Here is a 23,519-nt window from a genome sequence, read left to right on the forward strand (position 1 = left end):
CAAACATCTCATATCAGACAGAGCTGTGAAAAGAATTAACACCCTCCCCTCTGTCTGCACACCAGAGGCAGCAACTCCTCTGGAGGCTGAGGGAACAGACACCAGGACAGCACTGCAGATTGCTGGGATGTGCATCTCACCATGTAACTGCCAGGGCTGGTAATGTCTGAGAACACAGCTGGCTGCTGACACTATCCCCCGCTGTGCTCTCAGGCTGTTGTAGATGTGTACAGAGATTAGTGTGTTTGTTCTTAGACCTCACCTTGTTAATGTTGTTGTAATGTTGACAAAATCACTTCAAAGCTGTTACTAGCAAATGGAAATTGAAGCTTTTTATTGCATGTAGTTTTTAATCTTAGCTTTTAGAACAAGATATTTAACAACATTAACATTCATTTTTTACATCACATGCTCAACTGTGCTACTACTTCAGCTACAGCTGCATATTGTCAGGTTCCCCAGAAGTCCTCAGACTGAAGATTTATGGTGAAACAGACATTTAAACACAAGCAGAACCAGAAAATGAAAGTAGGTTTTACTAATGAGGCAGACATTTTGCTGCATGCACCTCTCCATCAGAAGCAAGTCCAACTTTATCAGACACCAATAGCATCTTTTGTCTTTGTCTAGTTTGGCAGCTGTGTTACACAAAACTGGGAAACAAGTTAACGTATGCCAAGTTTGCCGGAACAGCAAAAGCAAAGTGCTTGATCTAATAAAGAAACTGGAAGAGAACAGAAGCTCTGCATTCCAAACAAAGGATTCCCCTAGGAATGAGAGCTATTGAAGATGTTCACTTTTACATCTGGAATTAAAAGTTGAGATTTCTCACAGAGAAATGCAAATCAGTTAAGCAAACCAAGAAACATTTAGGCAGGAAAAAAATATTTGGCAGGCAAACACTAAAATGTTGAGCAGCTCTGTGAGAGGCACATCCCACAGACCAGCCCAAACACATGGTCTATTGTGTAGGTAACCACCAAGTTCATGTACATTTTTTTCCTCATCCCAAACATCTCCTGGATACTTGATACCTGCATCTTTTCTACAGAAGTACCATAGTAAGTCAGTGTGTAAAAACACCTAGGGGAGGAAGGTTTAGCAAAGTATAAAAAGTGTTTCTTCAAAAGTGCATAAATAGTAAACAACACTGCGCTGGGTTTGTACATTTACCACTGTACCCAAAGACATCAACCATTTTATTCTGGCAGCATTAGTGCTCCCAGCATAGGTTACCAGCCTGGAAGCTGAAGGGCACCGCTCTAATCACAGTACTGTCTCTTACGCTGATGTCTGTCAGCAGACAGAGCTGCGTGAGCATCCTTGTGTAGGTGCATTTTGCAGCAGCCAAAAAAAGATAACCCCCAGGTTCTACCAGTCTGGTAAGGAAACAAGAGGCTTCAAATGTAGATCACATCTGAGTCGTGCTGCTGAACCTAGAGGCAAATCAAATAGGAACAATCAGTTTTTGCCCTGAACTCCTACTTAAAGGAAAGTAACTCCTTTTGGTCCAGCTCTTCCTTTACCCCCTGACTCTGTAGCCTTTTGCAAGATGCTCGGAAATAGCTTTTTCTTCCTTCTTGAAACAAGTATATTTGCCTCACCCCTATTTGGATTAGGTTAGTCTTAAAAGTTGCTTCTGTTACTTGCATTAGAAAGAGCTGCTTCCCCATCTGTTGCTACACTCAGTTGTGTTCCTTCTAGTTCTGCAGCACAGAACCCTGAAGACCCAGGCCTTGAATGTTATATACTGGAGCCTCTAACTGATCCTAAAGCCCCTCAGTTTTATTCATCCAAATCAGAAAATACATCAAGATTTCTTTATTCCCAATATCTTGCACAATTACCATTGCCTAGAGAAAGCTGATTTCCCTCCCACTGTTCAAGACCACAGGCCCTCACAGTTCTCCTTGAATTGTGTACTAGATTCTCCAGGCTAGTGAGATTTTAAGGCAGGTTGTTTTCTCATAAGATCCAGCTCATTAGCTCTTCAGGGCTCTTTGACAGGGAATACATTGTAAGCAAACTGAACTGTTGGAAGTTTAAGCATTTTCTGGTATCGTATTCCCTGCCTCTTAAAACCAGAAGACAAGCACTATATGTTTTAAGGTCTCTATACCTGGGAGCACGTTCTTATTTCCAAGCCTGGTTGATACAAACAAAATTTAACGCAGATCCTCCTACCACATACAGGCATTTCTGTTTAATCTACCAAGGCTTACAGCTTCGCACTCTCACTTAGACTATGAGTGAGAAAAAACAAGTGGCCTCAAGTTCTAAAGAGTCCTGAATTGTGCACCAATGCATGGTCTCCAAACTCACACAACAGCCACACATTGACTTGTCACTTGAGAGGTTGTGACAGAGCTGGAAAACCAAACAGGTCCCTAAAGCAAACCACTTTCACCTCTCTGAACTCTACACTTTTCAACAACATTTGGGAATTTACCTACAAATCTGATTACCTTTACGATCTGTTTTCTGGTTCCTGTGCCCACACTGTTGGCAACCAAGGAATTTTCTTCAAAAGATGACTTCACCACTGGCACTGTGTGTTGAATTTTGTTGGTACAAGGCCAGCTGCTTGTAGTATTTAATGAGTAAGCAGGGAAAGGTCTTTGAAGATTTATATCCAATGAATCTCCAGTTTCAAAGGTTTTCATCCATGATGGGGTCTTTAAAAGAAAAGAACACATGGAAATTTAATGCCCTCTCTATATCAATGCTGATTATGCCAAAAAGAACATCAGATGCAGAGCCAGAAAATACAGGTCATCTTCTCATAATTTTTCCAAGCCTCCCTTCTCTCTCTGAAACAGTTGATTCAGAGCTATTTTTGCTACATGTGGAACAACCTGAAAAGATAAAGCCCATCCTATTCTTGTACTGGTTCAGCAAGAGGTTGTTCATATAAATAAGAAATCTACAAAAATCCGGGTTAGTTCCCCACTGCCTTAAAATACACCAAGACTCATGACTTCTACCAACCACAAAGCATGTGAATGAAAATGTGATGCAAACTGTGAGAAAGCACTTTGAATGTGTTAAGTTATAACAATTAGGCTTCACAATCTATAAAATTATTATTTTTTGCTTCTGGTACTGGTATCCCACCCAGGTAAAGGTTCTTGGATTTCATTTTGACATGAATTTTCCTTGTCTGTGTTCACACCCTTAACATTTTACTCTCAAGGGTATTAAAGCAAGTGCCTTGAACTCAAAAAGAGCAACTACCTTTGGCACACACTATTCTCTTTTACTGTTCATGCCAAAAAAACCAGCAGGTGTTTGGGTACATACATTTCCTATGGAGCGATCCAAGGATCCCAGTACTTCGTTCCAATGAGAGTAAAGCCCAGACTGTTTTTCTTCTAGCTTCAAAGCAAGAATTTCAGACTTCAGTTCTTTCAGTCGATCTTCAAATTTTTTGCTCTTTTCTAAGTAGTCTAGCCTGTAATTCACACATTGAGACAAAAAGCTTCTTTGCATGACATAGCTCAAGAACAGGTGTGTGCATATAAGGAGGAAAGAGGAAGATATTTGTTTCATTTTGGTTATTTTATGAGCAAAATTAACATACTCGATATACTAGATCAAGGCAATACCATACTTCAACACTAGAGGGAAAGTTCTGTCCTCTAACACGCTGTTTCTCCAGTAAACTACTTTGCCCCTGACATAATGCTCTCCAAGACAGAAGGGTTCTGGACTTGTCATGGCTTGATGCCACCAGAACACATTGTATAAATAACTGGTGTTACACTGACACAACCCACAGCAGCTCAGTAAAAGACTGCCAGTTTTATGTACAAATAGGAGGCCATCCCAAGTTGTTAAAAGGGTGAACTGTGATTCCCAGAGATTTTTTCCTTTCTGTACTTTCCATGATTAACATTTTCATTTATTTACATCATAAGCATAGTGATACCTTTCTCTCTCTATCTCAAAGGATAGTCTCTTGAGGTCAATGTCCTTCAAATCCAGCTTTATGGATCCTTTGTCAAAGTTGGCATCTCTGTCAGTTGGCAAGGACTGTGGGTACTTGACCATGTGCTAAAAGAGGCAACACAGGCACTGTCAGTAAGAGCTGATTGGTTTGGGGGGGTTTATCTCCCCAGCTTCTCCAAGAACACCATGTTGAGCCATTTCATAAGTTAGCTATGGATTCTGAGACACACAGCCTCCCCTCTACCTGAGTGTCCTGGGATGAACCACTGAAGTCCACAACCCATAGATCCAAGGGCATAGAATCACTCTGACTGCAGTGTTCCTATCTATTTCAGCAGAGAAATGAAGGCAAGAGAATCTCTGCCCCTTCAGTCCCAACACCAGCCCTATTTTTAATTTTTTCTTACTTTTATCGTTCTGACTCACTGCCCTGAACACACACAGTGTGGCCAGGATGGATGCTGTTTAAGTCCTGGTCCTATAGGTGTTTGTCCCTCAGCTGGACGCAGACATGCCACTACTCAGCTTGATGGGGGCTATAAAAATGCAATCAACATCTGACTATCTCTGAAGTTGAAGTGGTGACCAGTGAAGTAGAAACTTACAGGATAATTAAGCTTGGTTATGTCTAAGAGTTTCTGCTTCGCTTTCCGTTCAGCCTCTCGGGCTTCATGCAGATCTTGTTTCAGATGCTCTGCTTCCTTGGCTCTGTAAGACAAATATCCTGACATGAATGGTTAATGATTTCCAGTATAAAACAACACATGGATTTCAGAGCTATGCACTTCACTAGCTTCCAGAGAACAAGATCCATTACTGTGAGTGATTCCTTTACCCAAAGACACTTGTGGTAGGGTGGTTACACGACGAACTGGACACAGCATGACACACTTTCAAGGACAATCCTGCACAAGCTACATCAATTAATGTTTTTCCTACTCCTAATTTCCATGGGCTCAGTGATGACCTGCTGATACAGATTATCCAGGCTGTTAGAGATCCTCCCTGACATGAGGAGAGGTGCAACACATCTGCTCTTTATTTTGGCAAGCTTTTTGGCAGTATCCTAAAACAAGCAGAAGGCCCCTAATAACAAAGTTAAACACCCTCTGTCAACACTGGTCTGCTCTGCACCTTCAGGCACCAGTATCTTATGGAACATGCAAACACTTATAGCATGGTTTATATTCCACATGAGTTTACTTGGTTTACGCTTCTCAAAGATCCAAAAGAGATACAAGAGACCATCACTTAATAGTAATGAATGAAAACAGCTTCATAACTCAGAGTATACAGATGTTTCAAATTAGATAGCTCAGTACCCCAAAGCTTCTGCATTTTGAAAGTTTAATACTGAAGATCTCTAAAGCCTTGCACCAAATCCTCTATAAGCTTCTTGACCTGCATCACAACCATTGGTATCAGGTGGAACAAGCAAGACCCAAGAAGGCTGAGTCACTCTGAAGTGTTGCTTTGGGAACAATCGCTGCCTCATGGGCTTAGCTCTGAGAATAGCAGCACTCTCCACCCAGTAGGGACCACACAACCCCACTCCAGCAAATCTTACCTCCGGTCCGACTCCTTCACCAGCTTCACTGCTATCAGCTCTGCCTCCCGCATCTTTTGCTCCATCAGGCGTTTCTCCTCCTTGGTTTTCAGAGCTGTGATCTCCAGCCTCTGTCGCTCTTGCTCAGCTTCTGCAGCATTCTGGGCCAGCAATTTTGCTTCTTCCTCTGCGATCTGAGCTTTCTCAGCCAGTAACTCTGCTGCTTCCTGGGATCGGAGCTAAGAGGAAATAATTTCTTAGTTACCATGTCCAGAATCTACAAAATCACCACTGCAGAGAGTCAGGAAGAGGACATATTTCCCAAAAAGATCAAGTCAAAAGTATTATTCTTTAAAATAAAAAGTTTCATAAACATAATTGTAAGGTTTGGTGTTCTTCCTTTGCTCCAGAACTGCCCAACTTCTTTCTTCCCTCTCACCTCTACAAAGAAAGGAGACAAATTCACTTAGAGTTAGACAAAGACATCAGTCAAAAACTGCACTGGCAACTGAAGGAGCTGATTTCACCATGCCACTTTCTTTCAATTTCAGCTGTAAAGTTGCTTCCTTTCTTCCCTCTTTGCCTGAAAAAAGCACTGTGAATCAAACATGAGGAGCAAACGGAGGTTATGGCAGCGAGTTCTCCCCAGTATTCCATCCAGCATGCCCCCTCCACCAGCACTCAAACTCACCAGCCTTGTCTGAGCTGGAACTCCTGGTGTCTCACACGAGCCAAAAGAAAAAAATGCTTCCAAACCAAGAAAGCCCATCAAGCACAAGAATATTCAGACTAATGTGCTACTCACCAGGGCCTCATTGGCCTGCCTGGCTTCATCTTCCAGCTGGAAAAGACGCCTTTCCAGCTCTTCTTTGGCTCGCTCAGCTTCTTCTCGGAGCTGCTTCTCCCTGGCCAACCTTTGATTCTCCATCTGGAAATAGAATGAGCAGTACCTCAGTTGTGGGTTTGCAGCAGAATCTCATCTGGGCCTGAGGCAGCACAGCAAATGCACCTAATGAAGAATGGGATGCTCTCTAGCTGGTGGACTGATACTCACCAGAGATGCAACACTGAAGCTGCCTGCACTTTGCAGTGCTGAACTCCTCTAACGGGTAATACTGGTTATTTCAGACTGCTGGGAGAGCACTTGGATCCATCTGTTATGTACCCCAAATCTTTTCAATCACCTATTCAGTTTCACAAACATCCCCCAGTGCTGCATACACACTAGAGCTGTTCCCACATTCAATCCTGCAGCAGCACTTTCTCACCTCCCACACACATATTGATGCAACGCATGGATAGCAAGGGCACCAGCCAGAATAATAATCAGTGTTTTCAACAATATAGGAGCAAAAAGAATCTACCTTTTTTCTAGCTTTTTCTTCCCTGGCTTGTGCTTTCATTTGCTGGATCTCTATTGAGTCTACTTTTCTTCTCCTCATAAACAGGTCGTGGTTTCCAATGCACAACTGCAAAATCTGAACAACAGGAAAACAAATGTGATTTTGATGAAGGCAATAGATCTAGGCCAAGAGTACACAAGATGTAGCTTTGGGAATGGTCACCTGTGGTGGCCTCTCCACAAGCCCATTGAGAAGTGAACCAGGCCCTGTGGCTGTGTTAGGAAGCAATCAGAGATGACAATTAGCCAGTTGGTCCATTCCTTATTGCTTCTCCCATGAAAGGAGAGGCAGTAGATGATTCAGAACACACAGCATCCAGATAGGTAGATGCTGCAGTGGCTTTGCACCTTTCCATACACTACATCCTCCCCTTCCAGCATCTGGATTACCTTTGTGATTTGGGCCTTTTTTTATATCTCACTCTCCACCCATCATTTCCCCTTTCCAGAGAAGACAAACATGCACCCTGACTTCCCAGACAGAGCAATCCTCAGGAAAACACATGAAACTCAATGCTCCCCGGCCCCTCCACAGGTTTCACAAACAATATTTCTCACTCAGATATCAGTCAGTATTAACAGGCCCAGTTTTAAAGAAGGAAAGCAGGACACTTACCAATTTGTTCACTTTCAGTTGAGAGGAAAAGAACTTGAAGACTTCTGCCTTTTTGTCAAGGGGTTTAATAGTTAACTATCCAGGCAAAAGAAAAAAATAAACACAGTGAGAAGGTGTAAAAACAAAACTGAAGCTATTAATACTACTGCAAACTTCAGCCCATCTCCACTTCTCTCCAGGGAAGCAGTGGTTTATGCTGCAAACAAGGGGAGAGTGATGCAAAAATGTTCTGCTCAAAAGCATCAGAACCAGGTCTGCTGCTACACAGGCTCCTCATCTGCTCCCATAGCAGGTGTTAGAAGACAAAGCCTGTTAGAAGATAAAGCCAGTTTGGATGGTGGTTTTCATAATAACACCACCTGTGCATTGCAAACTATACCAGGAACACTGGAACAAGTACTGGTTATCAGGAAAACAGAATACATTACTAATCCCCAGGAGCAGTCACGTTCTTAAAGTCAGGGAGATGTCAAACACCACTCTGAATACCAAAATGCATTGAGGGCCTGAAGGATTTGTTCTTCTGACCATCAGGTAGCAGCCCTGGAGCTCCTGCTTTCTCACATTTTCAGTGCTGTCTCTCAAGCTGTTTCCAGAGCACATGAAGGGCTTTTCATGCTGCCAGGTCAAGACATGCTGTTTCACTTCGTACATTGTGCTCGGTTTGGTTGCATAACAAAATACAGCTCCATTCTTCAAGATCCTGTTTTCTGTGACTCATGGGTTAGCTAGCGCTCTATTCCTATAATTCATTTGCAATGCAATGTATAATTTCAGGCCATCTGAGTCACCAAGATCATAACATCCTACAGTTCATTTTACCCCGTAGGTAACAACTGGTTGAACGTGTCAGTGAAAACACAGGGCTGCCCAGTTTCCCAACAACAGGGAGTTAGAGCAGCTTATTCAGAGACTAGAGAGGAAGTTCAATGTCATTAAAGAATTGAAAACCTTCTGGAGGCAGAACTCTTGGAGGTTGCTCTGCCTGATTTAACATATGTACATCTAAGTCCAGGCAGCAAATCTCATCCTCTGTTTCTCAAGAGGCCCAAAGAAAATGGAATAGGCTGTGCTGTCCTTTGGCTGATCAATTCCAGGTATCTCAGTACCAATATAGTTTTTCCTGGGTTTTTCCGATTATAGCCTTCCATGTAGCCACATGATCCGTCATGAGACTAAAATTCACCCACTGCCCACTGTACTTTCTACAAGTAAAAGACGGGCTCTGAAATGACAGTGAAATTGCAAAGGTGGGGTTGTGCTGAAGACTGACATCCTGCACTGACAGACTGGCAGAATTCAGGCAGAAAAACATCTGCATCTCCCTGCATGTCTCCTCCTGCCAGTGTGCTTCAGATCTCATCTACAAGGACGGCTTCTGCATGTGAAAATGGCATTAAGTCTTTACAGATCATCTAATTCCTGCTGAGATAACTGAAGAAAGTCACAGTGGCATTCATAATATAGTATCTTTCTTCAGAGATCAACACACTTGTTTTGCAAAGGCCAAGCAGCAGGGAAGGAACCACAGCAGTGGTTCCACAAGCCTGGAGAGCTCAGAGCAGCCTCTGGCTCTTAAGGGAACTGAGGTTATGCAGCACATCTGAAAGGCAGGTCTGTTATTTTTAGTTTCATAACAAAGCTCCCTAGGATCTTCCCCTTCTCCCCCAAATTATTTAAACAGAGACAGCTTTCAGCCTGGTCCAAGAATCCCAGTCCACACCCAGGCCCATATAAAAAGAATAATATATCAAAGCCATTATACCTCTTTCTCACTATAGGAAATGTTTCTAATAGCACTCCACTCAAACGACTTATTTGGAGAAAACCTGTTATTAATGCTGTAGATATGAATCCCTTTGGCATCCACTCCAAGTAGGAGATCTGTATGGTTTTTATTTTGCTAAAAAAAAAAAATAGATATCAGTAAGTACCATTTATTGTTACATTAAACAATCACAGACAAGAACCACACTTATTCTAATAAATGGATGTTTATCAGTATTTTTAGGAATTTTATGTTTCCACAACATATTACAAATGTTGTCACTGCTAGCTAATAAACCCAGCCCTCTAGGTTGACTTCAGCAGCTCAAACTGAGTTTCTTTTTCCTTCCTGTTACATACCCAGAGCTACTCAAGACCTTTCTCAGATTGTACGACATTAATCTTAACCATTTTATTCACCTACTCATTTAGCAGGCATGTAAACCAAGTCAGGATAATCAGTACACAGCCCACCATCAGCACAGAACCATCAGGCAGGAGTCCCAATTCCAAACTCCCTGGAGGATTTTAAAAGGACAGGACATCTACAGCAATTGAAAACTGCTAAAATAAAGCACTTACAGCAATTGGAAAATAATTGACACCATACATTTCCAAGTCTTGGGCAATTTTCAGGTAGTTCATCTCAGCTTCATCCCTAGAGAATAAGAGAACAGAGAATACTTGGAGATTCCAGCCTTTCTCTTCTAGCTGATGCTACATTTCCCACTTAGCAAAGAACAGGCAATCTAGTTCTTTGTACTTTTAATTTTGCCATCTTACTCTCAAAAATAGAAAAAGAATATAAAAACAGCATCTCCACAGAATAAGGACAGTGATGCTGTGCTTATTTTGAATCATGTATAGTGTAATCTTGATTAAAATTCAAGTCCAGTCTTATCCTTAGGTTAGTTTTGCCACTCCATTATTATGTCTCAGAGACCTACCCTACAATTGCTTTCCATGACATGAGGATATTTCCTTCAGGAAATGGAGTTCATTGAGAAATGAGTCCTAAACAAATTCTAAACAGAGCTTTGGGCAGAGGCCAGAGAAATGAGGGATCTCTGCACCCACTGTTCTTCTCCCTTCAAGGTGAGGCATCAATAAGTCTTGAGGAAAATATTCAGTAAAAATAATGCTAAGAAGCATCTAGAACAGCCAAAGAGAAATTTAATCAAACTATTAGGAAATGCTGTCTTGGGTGCCAACAGCTCCTACTTGTTCAATTGAATTTCCAGGCATGCTGGATGCCTTGAAGCAGCTGGATGTCCACATGGATTAGCACCGAAACTCAGTCCAGGAACTATGATGCTGCGTCTCAGCGTTTCGGTTCCTTGATAAGTATGCTGACAAGCTTTTGAAGCATGATTTGCACAAGGTTTAAAATATCAGATTCATTATTTTTATTCTAGGGGGAGACTGGTGTGATGTGGCTGCAGAAAGGCAGCTGCTGCACAGGGCAGACTCGCCAGCAACTCCAGGTAGTAACGGTCTTAGATGAAAAGGCTGAACTCTCAGGGCCAACTGCAAATTCAACACAACTCAAACTTCTGCAGAAAGTTCTCTCTGCCAGCATATATAGACCCTGATGAGACAGAAGTCTTGATTTAGATATGTTAGGTCACGAAGCTCTGCAAGAGCAGCCAGCTTCTCTGTTCACTTCAAAGCAAGTCCAGTTACAAACACTTGGAGCCTTACACAAGACACTTTCTACCCCAGATAAGTAGGGGGGGGTTTATCCTTAGTCATAAATGAACTTATTAACATCACAGCTTGGAAACCAATGTTTCTTTGTTCTCTCTACAAAATCCAAATTTGACTGAAGACAGCAAATAACCAGTTACTGAAATGTGTGAGATTTCAAAATAATGAAATTATTTCAATACCTGGCGATACCCCTGTGCTCAGCATACCAAGCAGTAATCTTTTCTTCCCACATCTCTGCTGTCAGCTGATACTGCCTGAGGACCTGCAGAGAAAGGAAGGAGTTTGGTTTCCTTTCATGATCCAAAAACACGTGCTGCCTCACCTAAGCAACATGAACATGGCGCTGCAATTCACAGCTCGGTCATTTTGCCAAGTTCAGGGCAGACACAAACAGTTAATCCCACAGCAAGATCCGTGCTGCAAAGAGCAGATTCAAAGATTGGGTTTTATACAGAAAAAAGACTTACCCTTTTGGGTAAAAGCTCATCATGAGCTAGAAAGCCTGGTTCATGAAAATTTGGGTCGTAGTCACCATACTGCCCCGAGAAAAGAAAAGATATTTCAGTTTGTTACATCCAGAATGCTGAAGAACTTGTTGCTTGTAGAGTTTGACGTGATTGCTTGAGACAGATTTTGTTTTGGTTCTCCCAAATACAAGGTAACATAAACAGCTTCCCTGATCTGAACTGTCCACGGAATTTACTTCCAGCCTTTGTGCTATGCAGGTGGCTCCGATACAGCCACTCCAGTGGCCTGTAACCTTCACTCAGCCTGCAGCTCTCTAACTTTTTTTAGAACAACAGGAAATAATTCCATCTTGGACCAAGATTATATTAAAATGTTATGTCCAAAGAAATCCCTTAAGGTGTGAAAGCACAGCATATAACACCAAAATCCTTGTAAGGGCATCTGATGCTTATTTTTCTAGCTGCACCTGTACCTCCCAGGATGATCTACTTTAACACGAAATTTTAACACTGCACCATCTGTAAGTGTTAATAAAAAAAGGCACTGTTGTGCACAAACCTTGGCCTGAACAGCATACGATGCCAGTAAAACTGTTGCTTCTGGAGAACAATAGATTTCCTCATCCAGTATTTGTTTCTTGACCTAAATCAAGAGGAATAAAAGGAGCAAGTTAAAGAAGCTCAAAATGAGGCCTTATGTCAAGCTTGAAAAGAAACTAGACATGCCCAGACTATAACTTGGCACCAAACATTACCATTATGAGTTAACACCAACAATAAAATTGCATTCAGAAACATAGGAAGCCTTTACTTATCATTACATTTAATGAAAGAAAAAGAAACTTTCGAAAGCAAGACAACTCAATGAAAATATAACCACCAACTGTTAAATTTTCAATCTAATTATACAGTTTAGAACAACAAGAAAAAGCCTTTCCCATAAATCAGTGGAAATATTTAAATCTCATTAGTCTTCTCATTATTCTTCCTTCATACAAATAGAATTAAGGACTCTTCTCATTGTCCCTTTAATTACCAACTCATATCCCAGAATGAATCCATACCATTTTTACCTTCAGCCATAAAAAGGGCAGGTGAACTCCTCAGCTACTGAAAACCAGCATAATTTCTTTGTATTCAATGCACTAAATGGTCTACGGGAAACAGTGATTTGATAGAGCAAACAGTGATTTGACCTCTCATTTAAGATGACACTAAAGAGCTACACAACTACAACAAGCAAAAAGGCAGTTTTACTGCAAAAGGTTAGCTTTACAAGATGTAAAACATCATGTTTTAGGTTGGAAGGGACCTCTGGAGGTCACATAGCCAAAGGACATCCAACCAGACTAGATTGCTCAGGGCTGTCCAGCTGACTAATATTGACAAGGACATACTGAAAACCCTAATAGTATGTTCTCAGGATTACCAGAATGAGAGAATGAAGGAGACCCCACAGAGGGAAGCTGCCTCAAAGCACTGAATTTATTCAAGTGTAGTAGTCTAAGCACAACAAAACCGTAAGGGCTTAAAAGTAAAAGCCCAGTATAAGTGGTAAAGAATCCTTCTTTTCATTTTAATAACCTATGGTGCTGCCAAGATCAGAGGTGTAATGGTTTGTAAGATGTTGCTTGATTTAAAATCAGTTGGGTAATTTTTACTTAATCTAAAGAGAGAAGGGGAAATTAATCATCACAAGTCCTCCTCTCAGGTATAATGCACTCAGACTACTAACCAGCACAAGACAAAAATTTTCCATAACAGCTACCTTTACAAATACACTTTGTAGGCACTGTGAACTGAAATGAACCATCAAGAAAGTTTTTCATTCAAATTTAGTCTCTAGTGAGCACAATATATAAACCTGAGTTGTAGTACAGGGAAAATTCTTTCTAAGCTGCTAAAATGGAAAGAATGAAAAGACTTTTCTTCCAAATTGGAAAGCTCCAGCTTTCATACGCCATAGTACAAATCATATATTTCAGAGTTTAGAGCAACTTAAGATAAATCTCCCATAAGTGTCTGGGTTTTTTTCTGATCAGTTGTTATATTTGTGGAAGAGAACACTACCTGATCTTTAAACATACAACATTCAGCTCTAGCCATTTACACTTATTTACACATTTTGCAAAAAGCTTTTATGCCACATTAATTTGTAAAGGTTGAAAAGACAGCAGGGCTGAAATCTGCAAGCATCCAGATGTCCGTACATGTTTTTCCTATTAGCATCCAGGTGCAATCTTAGGTTCTTATAGTCAGGAAACTTTGCAAGTTCAAATTTGTTTCAGTCTTGTTTTTCTACTTTGGAATGAGAGGAATTTGCTAATTGCATATCTGCTAGTCAAGGCAGGTTCAAGGAGAAAAGAAAAAAGTGAAAAAAAATCAGGATTAAACGATGAGGAAAAGGGTTCTGCCCCTCTCATTCCTTTCCAAAATTAGCTTAAAAAAATATTGCCAAGTGGTTTAGGGATTCTGGATGAAGTTCTAGTTATTATATTAACCCTCAGAACAATATTTTCCCATTACTTCATTAACATATCCTCCTCAGGGAACAAGTGTATTTACTGTGTTTGTTTACAGATGCAGACAGTTTATTCCATACACCCAACCTGCCTGCACAGACACATCCTGCTGAAAGCCACCAGAATAAAGCAACACCAGAAGGCTGTAACTTGCAGAAGACTCCACAGCAACTCAGGAGAGAAGGTGCATGTCACAACAATTGGAACAAAACTGACCAACAAATGACCATCCAAAACTCAACACTTGCACACCCATTGCTACACATACAGCCTGCTGCTGCAGCTATGGCTTTTACAGCTTTATTCTGACAACAAAGAATTGCACTCCACGAATCTGCTCCTTCATTTATTTAAGAGAGCCAAGAGAACCCCAAATTCTGGGACAAAAGAAAACCAAGTGGCAAATAAAACTGCCTCTGCAAAGCTACAAGCATCAGTGCATATGTGGGGTTAAATTTATTACTTTTACTAGCTTCCATCTCATGGAAATTTGTAAGCAGCACCATGGTGTGCAGACCAGGCACAGGCTGTAGTCACAGGTCTTGTTCCATCTACAGCTGATATGGGTTAAAAAAGCTGATTGTCCCCAACTGTTTATCACCATTCCTTCCTTCTCCACTTTCACAACTGCCACCATAATTGCCTGTGTAGTCACTCCCACACACAGTGCACACATCTAATAACAGGCCTCTTCTAATCCTGCTCATTTTGAAAGAACTAGGTTAGGGAATGGTTACACCAGAGGCTACACCAGCAGCTCTAAGACAACAATGACAAGGAGCTATTGAGACTCTTCATCTACCTCATCTGCAGCCAGAGCAGATGCCACAGTCCTCAAGAAAGCTCCTTCAGCTGATAAAATGATGGTTTCACTTTATACTTCCCAGTACTGATCAGTTAGGACAAAAGCCTCACAGTTATTCAAGCAGTGCCAGCCTTGCATGGATTTTTTTTCCAAACACATACTATAGGAACAAAAATCCAGAGTAGCCAGGTGTGGAATTATCACCCAAACATCCAGGTGTAAAAGTCATTTGACATGATACTACAGGCCTCATCAATTTAACTCCCATTCCTATCACAAACAGTAAGAGAAGCCATCAAGAGAACAAAAAGCCAGCAGAAGGCAACCAGCATTCAGGTTATCAGTACACAAAACATAAGTCAGGAGAGAGGTTTGCATTTCATATAAATGAGATCTTTACACAGCAATACAGCTGAACCCAGCAGAATCAGAGACAAACAGCTGCCAACGAGATCAAAGACAATACAAAAGGACTGGGGTAAATACAGAAGGAATTCATAGTCAAAACACTGTTCCTGACCTGAAGGAAGAATAAATGCTGGGTAATTTCCTGTAATAGTTCCTCTTCTACCTTCTCTGGGTAGAATTTAGCCAAAAAATGAAAGCTAATGGGATCTTCTTTGGGGATTTCTTGATCTAGAACCTGTTCAAAGATGAAATAAAATCAGTATTAAAAATTGTACGTAAGTGTCTCAAAAATAATATACCAGAGGAAACTCAGAAAACAGCCAATAATCCCCTGAAAGCAACTTTTCCATATTTTAGGAGGAAGTGTAATGCTGAGCTTTAATCTAGCAGCAATCAGTGCATATAGAGGTGATTAGTGTGCCACACTTCAGGTCAAATGCCATAGAAGCAATTAGACCACGTTACCACAACAAACTTTAGTCTTAAAAAATGATACCATCTAAAACTATGAGTTGTCATATAACACATTCCTTCAGCTCCTGAGCTAAAAAAGTAAATCTTTCTGTAAGCAGAATATTGCCACACTATTTTTTTGTTTCCTGTACCTTTTTGTCCATCTTTAACCAGGTGCAGATTCCTTTCATTGTGTACTGCAAGCCGAAGAACCACGTCTCCCTTAAACCAAGTGCTCGGCACACCAGGTCAAACAAGTCCTTTCCCTTCCACTTCATCTAAAAGAGAGAAAGAAAATTAAGAAAATCAGGTATATCTTAAATGAATTAGTTACGTTTTAGCCAAGGAAACCAGGCTACCATTTGCTTTACTCCTATGAATTCTTCTTTACCTTTATCTTTCAAATTAAATATCCCTATTTTTGCCTACAGCAAAGGTGCAGTAGTTCCAATGCTCTACCTCCTCTTCCTCTCCTCCAGAGACACATTCACAGAGCAGTTCTCGTCATTTAACCATTAACATCAGGCACTTTATGAGCACATAGAATGAGGTTTGTGCTATTGATTCCCCAGGACACACCAAGCCTTTATCAATATTCATAAAAATGTTACTCAATTGTTTATATAAATTGGAGAGACGGTGAGGGGAAACCAAAGGAGTGTCAGGGCACGGTGTACAAATGCCAAACAATCAAAGCAAATCCAGTTTTCACATAGCTCAGGTATTTCAGTGGCACCAAGCCCAGTCTTTATGGTACTCGGATTTAAATGAACAGGAGCCTGTCTTCTAGAGTCAGTTGCTAAATGGGCTCCATGGAGAGCAAACTTTGATTAAAGGTCCCAAAACTCACACACATGTGTCTCATTCTTTCACTGATGAGGCCACACATCTGTTTCTTCTATTTAGCTACATGTTAAAAATATTTTTTTCTAATTGAATGGGTCAGCCACTAAAAACTTAATGGCAAAATAACACAACTTCTGTGCAATATTTGGATGGAAAGCAGGAAATCCTCCCAGCAAAAGAGTAATATCTGGGGAGAAGGGAGAGCTGGCAAAGGAAATAATACATCAAGCTGGATTTGTTAACAAGGACTCTGATCTCTAATTTTTCCAAATCCTTTATTTTCACAACTCTGTAAGTATTCTAGGTCAGTAAGGCACAGAAATACACAGTTTGTGACTATCTATACTGTCTCTGAGGGACCTAGTAAATTAAATACTTAACGCCCCACAAGGCAGTCAAGTCTCTCATCAGAATATCCAATCCCACTGCGCCTCAGTTTTCTACCTCCCCCAAAAAACTGTCTTTTTTGCTATTGCTGGATGATTAGGAATTAATCAGGCCCAGTTCTGTGTCCTCAACAGCACAGCCCAATTCATTTGGCAATTGATGAATTGCTATGTTTTCTTCCACATTTTTCTGCAGTCATGACTCCTCTATCTCTAGCAGTTCCCTGTCCTTCTGGAACTGAGGGGCCACAACTGGACACAATATTCCAGGTGTGGTCTCACCAGAGCAGAGTAGAGGGGCAGGAGAACCTCTCTGACTTACTGACCACCCCCCTTCTAATCCACCGCAGGATGCCATTGGCCTTCCTGGCCACAAGGGCCCAGTGCTGGCTCATGGTCATCCTGCTGTCCACCAGGACCCCCAGGTCCCTTTCCCCTATGCTGCTCTCTCATAGGTCATTCCCCAACTTATACTGGAACCTGGGATTGTTTCTACCCAGATTCAAGACCCTACACTTGCCCTTGTTGTATTTCATTAAATTTTTCCCTGCCCAGCTCTCCAGCCTGTCCAGGTCTCTGGATGGCAGCACAGCCTTCTGGCATGTCAGCCACTCCTCCCAGCTTGGTGTCATCAGCAAACTTGCTGATAGTGCACTCTATTCCCTGGTCCAAATCATTGATGAATAGATTGAATAATATAGGCCCCAGTACTGACCTCTGAGGCACTGCACTAGATCCAGGCCTCAACTGGACTCTGCCCCATTGACCACGACTCTCTGGCTTCTTCCCTTCAGCCAGTTCACAGTTCACCTCACTGCCCGGTCATCCAGACCACACTCCCTCAGTTCAGCTATAAGGATGCTGTGTCAGCTCTGACCCAATTTCTTTATCCAAGCTGGCAGTGTCTTAAAGAGCCATGTCACTTACAGAAAGATGATTTTGTGGAGAAGTTATGATCTGAACTTTTCAAATGTATGTCTTGCTAATACCAAGGTCAGGTTCCATCTGTCTAGCATTCTTGAGGACACTTACCTCACAGCTGAACTCCATCTCAGCATCCACTGTTATAATTTTGACTTTAAACGTCTTTGGTTGTTTCTTCTTCAGGCCTCGGATGGACATATTTTTCAGTTTACGAGGATAGCCACACCTGAAATCAAAAATGCATCACACTTACGACTGGAAATTCAGTAACGTTTTCTTGGGTAGATTCCAAAGTAGGGTGAGTCCAAACTTGCAGAATAAAGTCACCTTTAAATATGCATTTTTGTGTCCAATAAAGGATGTTGCAACAACAAAAAAATCATTTGACCTTTAAGTTAAGTTTGCTCCTTAAAATAAATTGCTCCCATCTTTCCTCAAACATCAGCAAACACTGGGTTCCCACACTGCTAGAAAGAACATCCATGCGATTCAGCAGCATCTCACAACAAAACTCTGCAGTGGATGGACGTTCAGAGTTTCGTGAAATACCTGGGTTTTGAATAACGCCACCAGGAATATGCCATTCCTCATCACTTTTACATACCCTAGGAAAATTCCCATTCTCACAGGTCTCTGTAGTTTGTACCAAATGACAGTGTGAATCTGCACTACGCAGTTCTCATGTCTACTTCTGAGCACAGGAATCAGTCTGAAGTTTTCTTTTTATTTCTTTATAAAATTAATAGCTCTGACTTGCACAACCTATATTGTATCTATGAACTATATAGGTCAAGAAGAGACAGTCATTCTTGGTTTCCTACAATATAAGACCATTACAGTGTGTCAGACTTTGAATCTCTCCTTAAGGAATCCCAAAATAAAGTTCTAGTTTAATCTGAAAATTTCCATTTGTTTGTACCTTCCAGGATTTTATAAAATATCTTCTAACCTTCTTTGCTTCTCTGAGCTCTAAATTGGCTTGCAAATGTACTGATCATTTTCCACTTACTTTGTATGTCCACCTCATCCAAAAATTTTAAGTAGCTGAACAGGAGGTAAGATATATGGAAATGTTTCTTTTCAACTCATGTTGAGGAAGAGAACAGATGAGTTAATTACCAAATCATATGGACATCAGCGGCAAAGTTGAGAACAAGTACTTTTGATAACGCAGAGTGGGGAAGTGAATCTCAGAAGGAAATTCATCTGGGAGCAGTCGAGGAGTCCTGTCCCTCCAGCTGGCTGTGGTAAAGCTTCTGCTCAAGTCTTGTTTGGTTTGGGCAACGTTCTTCAGGAAAGGTAATGAGCTAACTGGAGAGAATCCAAAATCTAGAAAATAATCTGTGGTAAAATGAAAGTACTGGTTAGTACAGAGAATGGACAAGTGTGGTGAGACGTCTGCTCTTCATGACCACAATGGTTAGGACAAGGAATAAGGGGCTTAATTAAAACGCAGACAAGGTGCACGCCAAGAAAAATTCACTAACAATACTATGATGCTGGAAAATCATAGGATGAAATTTATCTTCCCAAACTTCTGTCGAAAACAGTTTGACAGTATCTGCTCCCAGGTCAAGAACAGGAGGAACTATACGCCCCTAAAGCAGCCATCCCAAACTGCTCCTTGCCACCAGTTCACACCACCTAGAACCAGTGCAAGCCCAGGTGCTTTGGGGACAGACACATTCACAGTTCAAATACCATCACCCCAGGGGACCCCCTTGTCCTCAGGGAATATTTCCTTAGAGGAATGGGCTGCATTTCCTCTATAATTTAGGCAACACCTCAGCACACACTACCTAGCAAAGCTCAGGTCCTTTCTATATAGCATAGAAAACTGTTTTCAACTAAGGGGAAAGGAATATTTAGAAACCAAAAAATGGCCACAATTGTGTGGTGTAATGTGAACACAGTAATATTGACAGGAGAGCATCATGTGAGGCATCAAAGCCAGCAGTAATTATGCCAGTAATTTTTTGATCTCTAATCTGCAAGCTGCAACACAACTAACAGCAGAATTGTATTTTAACCTGTTACACTCCAGAAGTCTTTCCTGTCCCATTTTCTTCAAAATCAGAGATTTGCTGTAAATAGTTGTGTCACTGAATACAGCAGTTAAAGCACGAGAACTACATATTACTATACAACATTGAAAATAACCCCTTCTCCTATTAGTTCTAGAAGCAGCACCAGTAACTGAAGACAAAGGAGAAAAAAGCTTCATAATTCATTTTAAATATGTAATTTGAAACAGCCAATTGAATTAAACAGGAACTTGGAGTTCGGGCCAGTACAGAACATTCTCAAAGAGTTTCATATGGAAAATGCTGAACAGAAAATTGAACAACTACAGAAAAATGTATTAATTTTCACAAAATATGACAAACACACCAGAGCCTTTCATTTTAACTTTGAAGTTCTTTCTTTTTTTTTATATAACCTGGTTGAAATGACAATATAATTTGTTCAACATTTCCAATAGCATTTTTTTCCCTTTCCAGAATTTTTATTCCATGGAAAAGTACATTCTGACTCACAGCAAAAAGACATTTTTGAATATCAAATTTTCCCAAGAAATGTACACTGCATTTTAATCAATTGCACTGGTAAAGAAATAGAAAAGGTTTTCACACTGAATAGCCTAAATGAATGTCAAATACTGACAACATAAGCAAAAGCACTTAGCAGCCAAGCTTTTAGAAAAATAACTTCTCCAAATAAGTGAAATCTCACCAAATAAGACAATCTGGGCTTGCAATCTTTTGCTTAAATGCAAAAGCAATCCACTCTAGATCCTTGCTAATAACAACTTAACTGTGAATCATGTGCAACTTGTTTCAAGAAAGTTTCTGTCACTGAGCTCCAGTGGTTTACTTCTGCAATTGCCAAAGGGATCTGAGCTCAAGAACCACATGCTGCAAATGCGATAGATCGAGCACGTTGTAACCCCACCAAACAACACATTAATTCAAAATCGGGCAGGGTGATAAAAGATTCCTGTCTAGCCAGAATATGGGAACAGATAGTTCAGAAGCCGTGAATGTCCACAGCTTCTCTTGCACCTTATGAAAACCAGCAAAAACCCAATAAAAGCTTTGTTTGATGAGGGAAACAGAAATGTGCTGATGAGGAATATCACTTGCAGGAACTAAACAGTTCTGACTCTGCCTTTTAGCATGTTCGCATCCAAGATAAAAGAAGTGACATCCAGTGACATCTGAGGGGATTATAGTCTTCTCCCTTCTTGACAATGAGAAACCAGCGCCTGAGCAAAATGTGGGGGTGCAAGGGAAACTGGGACCAGCAGCAAGAAGAACTGGCAAGGTGACTCTTGCAGGGACTGATGCTTATCAGTGTCACAGCACTGCACACTTTATCCGAATGGGAAATAACCCACACATCAGATACCACTTCCTGTAGTAACTGAAAAGTCCAAAGAGAAAGAAAAGGAAACCAGCATTTCCCCCAAAAGCTCAATAAATCCACCAGAATCCAGCACATTAGAGACAGACACAGAGAAATACCTCAACAAACAGGCTGTAATTAACCTTCCTAAGAGTTACAATTTGCTTTCAGTTTAGCATTTCCAAGGTGAATAGATGGTTTGCAGGGCTCTCCACAGGATATAATGATTTCCCTTCACATGGCGCTTGCTCTCAGTGACTATTACCATCCAACCACACTTGGGCAGCCACACAAGTGAAAAAGCATCTGTTCTCACACACAAAAAAAGTCAGCAGCACTTTTTAAAGTGAGATCTCCTCAGTCTCAGCTGCAGACAGGCTAGAAATTAATGGTAATTGGTAAAGTCCCCACTACACCCCCAAAAGTAGGATCAGCACAGCAACTGCTGACAAAGTCCTCACACCAGCTGGAAATATAAAACCCTTGGGAGCACAGTGTGGTTTAAACAAGGTTTAGGAAGCACTTAAGAGCCACCAATAGAAGATGCTTGAAGCATCAACTGCAAAAATACATTAATGCAGATACCACTACAATTTGAAAGTCTCCTGTCATTGCCAAAATATTTGCTGCAACTCTTAATCACAAATTCCCCCAACTCATTATGTTTCTCCCAGTTGCTGAATTTCTATGCCTAAGCACAGAAATTAATGCAAGCGATTTGAATGCAGACAATACAGGAAAGTGTTGTGGGCTTCTTACAGTTGTTGACTCACACTTCTTGCCTGTGCTCCCTGCCCAAGTAACAATTTAAGGAAATAATTCACTCTTTTAAAATGGGTCAGCAATACAAAGGTTTTTCTTCCCTCTCAATCTAAAAAGAAGTTATCTAAAGTCACCAGCTGGAATCTAGACTTACCTTGCAGATAATTTTCTGAACAAAGGTAAGGAGGAAAAAATATCCTTTTCAATCCAAAGCTCCGTATTTTTCAGCAGGCATCAATATCCAGCCCTCACAAGCTCTGCCACTGAAAATAAAATCCAAGAACAACTTTTATACTTGATCCCCTTTCCTTTGTTTCCTATGAACTGCAGCATGTTAGCGCCCTCTGAAAAATCAAAGAATTGCTTTCCCAGGTGATATGAAAAGCTCTTAACCATTTCCTGCCCAGGCCAGCAAGGCTCCTCCCAACTTCTCTTCACTGTAATTCAAGCAATAAGGCACTATAACAAGAGAAGCCCACTAATCTTGACTTCAATATCTGTAAGAACTGTTAGCACACTTCCAAATAACTCTCTTGATATATTTGATCAGACTATTTCAACAGTGTCTCCAACCATACAAAGAATAGCCTGTTCTCACCATGCCCAGCCACCTTAAAAAGGAAAAGCTGCACAGTGTCATCCTATTAATACGATTCCCTACCTGTCCTCTTCCTGTGGTAAGAGATGATGTGACAATAATGCCTGAAGGCAACCAGCCTGTAAAGTGGGCAGCAGCCAAAAATCTTGCCAGTGGAAAGAGGTAAGTAAACACATTTAAGTTAAAAAACAAAAAAATACCACAGCCTCAACCTGAAGTCACAGGAACAGACACCACAAGCTCCATGAGCTGCCAGGGGCTCATTACCTCAAAGGTGATGACAAAGTGCGGATTTTTTGCCATTATTCAGACTGCACAGATTTTTTTTTTTCAATTGTTTACCTTAGATATTAAGAAACTGAATTTTTACCAGTGTATGGATAAGCAAGGACACCAGGCCAGCTCTCACTTCATATATGTTACAATTATTTCAGAACTAAATAGAAAAATCTTCAAGATTTTGTATATTTATTTAGTATATTTACATAATTTAACAGCAGGTGGAAGAGCATAAAATTACTTGCTGGGCAAACAGGCTTCAGTACCTCGGGAACAAAATGAGACTGTGCTCACCCCAGACCTTCACCCCCCCAAAATGTAGAGTGAGAAACAGCCCCTCAGCTCTCACACCCACCTCAAGCTCCTTCAGCAGCTCCAGGCCAAGGCCAGCCCAACAGCACAAAACGTTACTGCTGCATGAGGTGACCCAGACCAGCTATTTGTAACAAAAACTCAAGCTGGGTTCAGCTGTGTGAGCTCACAGTAGCCAGAGGTAGGGCAGGTCTCCCCACATACCTGCTCCCTCATTGTTCCTATCCCCGCCCCAGTCTAAAGGAGGAGAAAACCCTCACTTCCAGCAGCTTCAGCCGCTTACTAAGCGCTGAGCAGCCTCACAAACCGCACACTAAACCACCCGCCTCTGCGGACGTCAGCGCGGATTCCCGCGCTTTTAAA

The 23,519-nt window shown here is 41.2% G+C and overlaps 1 protein-coding gene across 1 annotated transcript; it reads right to left on the reverse strand.

Moving 5' to 3' along the window:
• Positions 1-259: 259 nt before the first annotated feature.
• LOC136109985 (merlin-like) lies at positions 260-23,463 on the reverse strand. Its single transcript, XM_065853099.2, has 20 exons — positions 23,200-23,463; positions 22,122-22,230; positions 18,920-19,141; positions 17,909-18,026; positions 15,797-15,922; positions 15,304-15,426; positions 12,016-12,099; positions 11,457-11,525; positions 11,169-11,251; positions 9,862-9,937; positions 9,278-9,415; positions 7,513-7,587; positions 6,859-6,972; positions 6,300-6,422; positions 5,516-5,733; positions 4,554-4,656; positions 3,929-4,053; positions 3,301-3,451; positions 2,466-2,675; positions 260-1,436 (listed from the first exon to the last, which is right to left on the reverse strand). The coding sequence occupies exons 3-20, from the start codon at positions 18,925-18,927 to the stop codon at positions 1,401-1,403; spliced, it is 1,980 nt and encodes a 659-aa protein (XP_065709171.1). The 5' UTR covers positions 18,928-19,141; positions 22,122-22,230; positions 23,200-23,463; the 3' UTR covers positions 260-1,400.
• Positions 23,464-23,519: the final 56 nt, after the last annotated feature.

The sequence above is a fragment of the Patagioenas fasciata genome, chromosome 19, assembly GCF_037038585.1.
Source record: "Patagioenas fasciata isolate bPatFas1 chromosome 19, bPatFas1.hap1, whole genome shotgun sequence".
NCBI lineage: Eukaryota > Metazoa > Chordata > Aves > Columbiformes > Columbidae > Patagioenas > Patagioenas fasciata.

Excerpts from the sequence above, each read along its gene's own strand:
- LOC136109985 (XM_065853099.2), bottom strand. Across the intron at positions 15,923-17,908 it reads AGATGGAGTTCAGCTGTGAG|ATGAAGTGGAAGGGAAAGGA; the intron begins GTAAGTGTCCTC and ends TCTCTCTTTTAG. Across the intron at positions 6,973-7,512 it reads AACTGAAAGTGAACAAATTG|ATTTTGCAGTTGTGCATTGG; the intron begins GTAAGTGTCCTG and ends CCTGTTGTTCAG.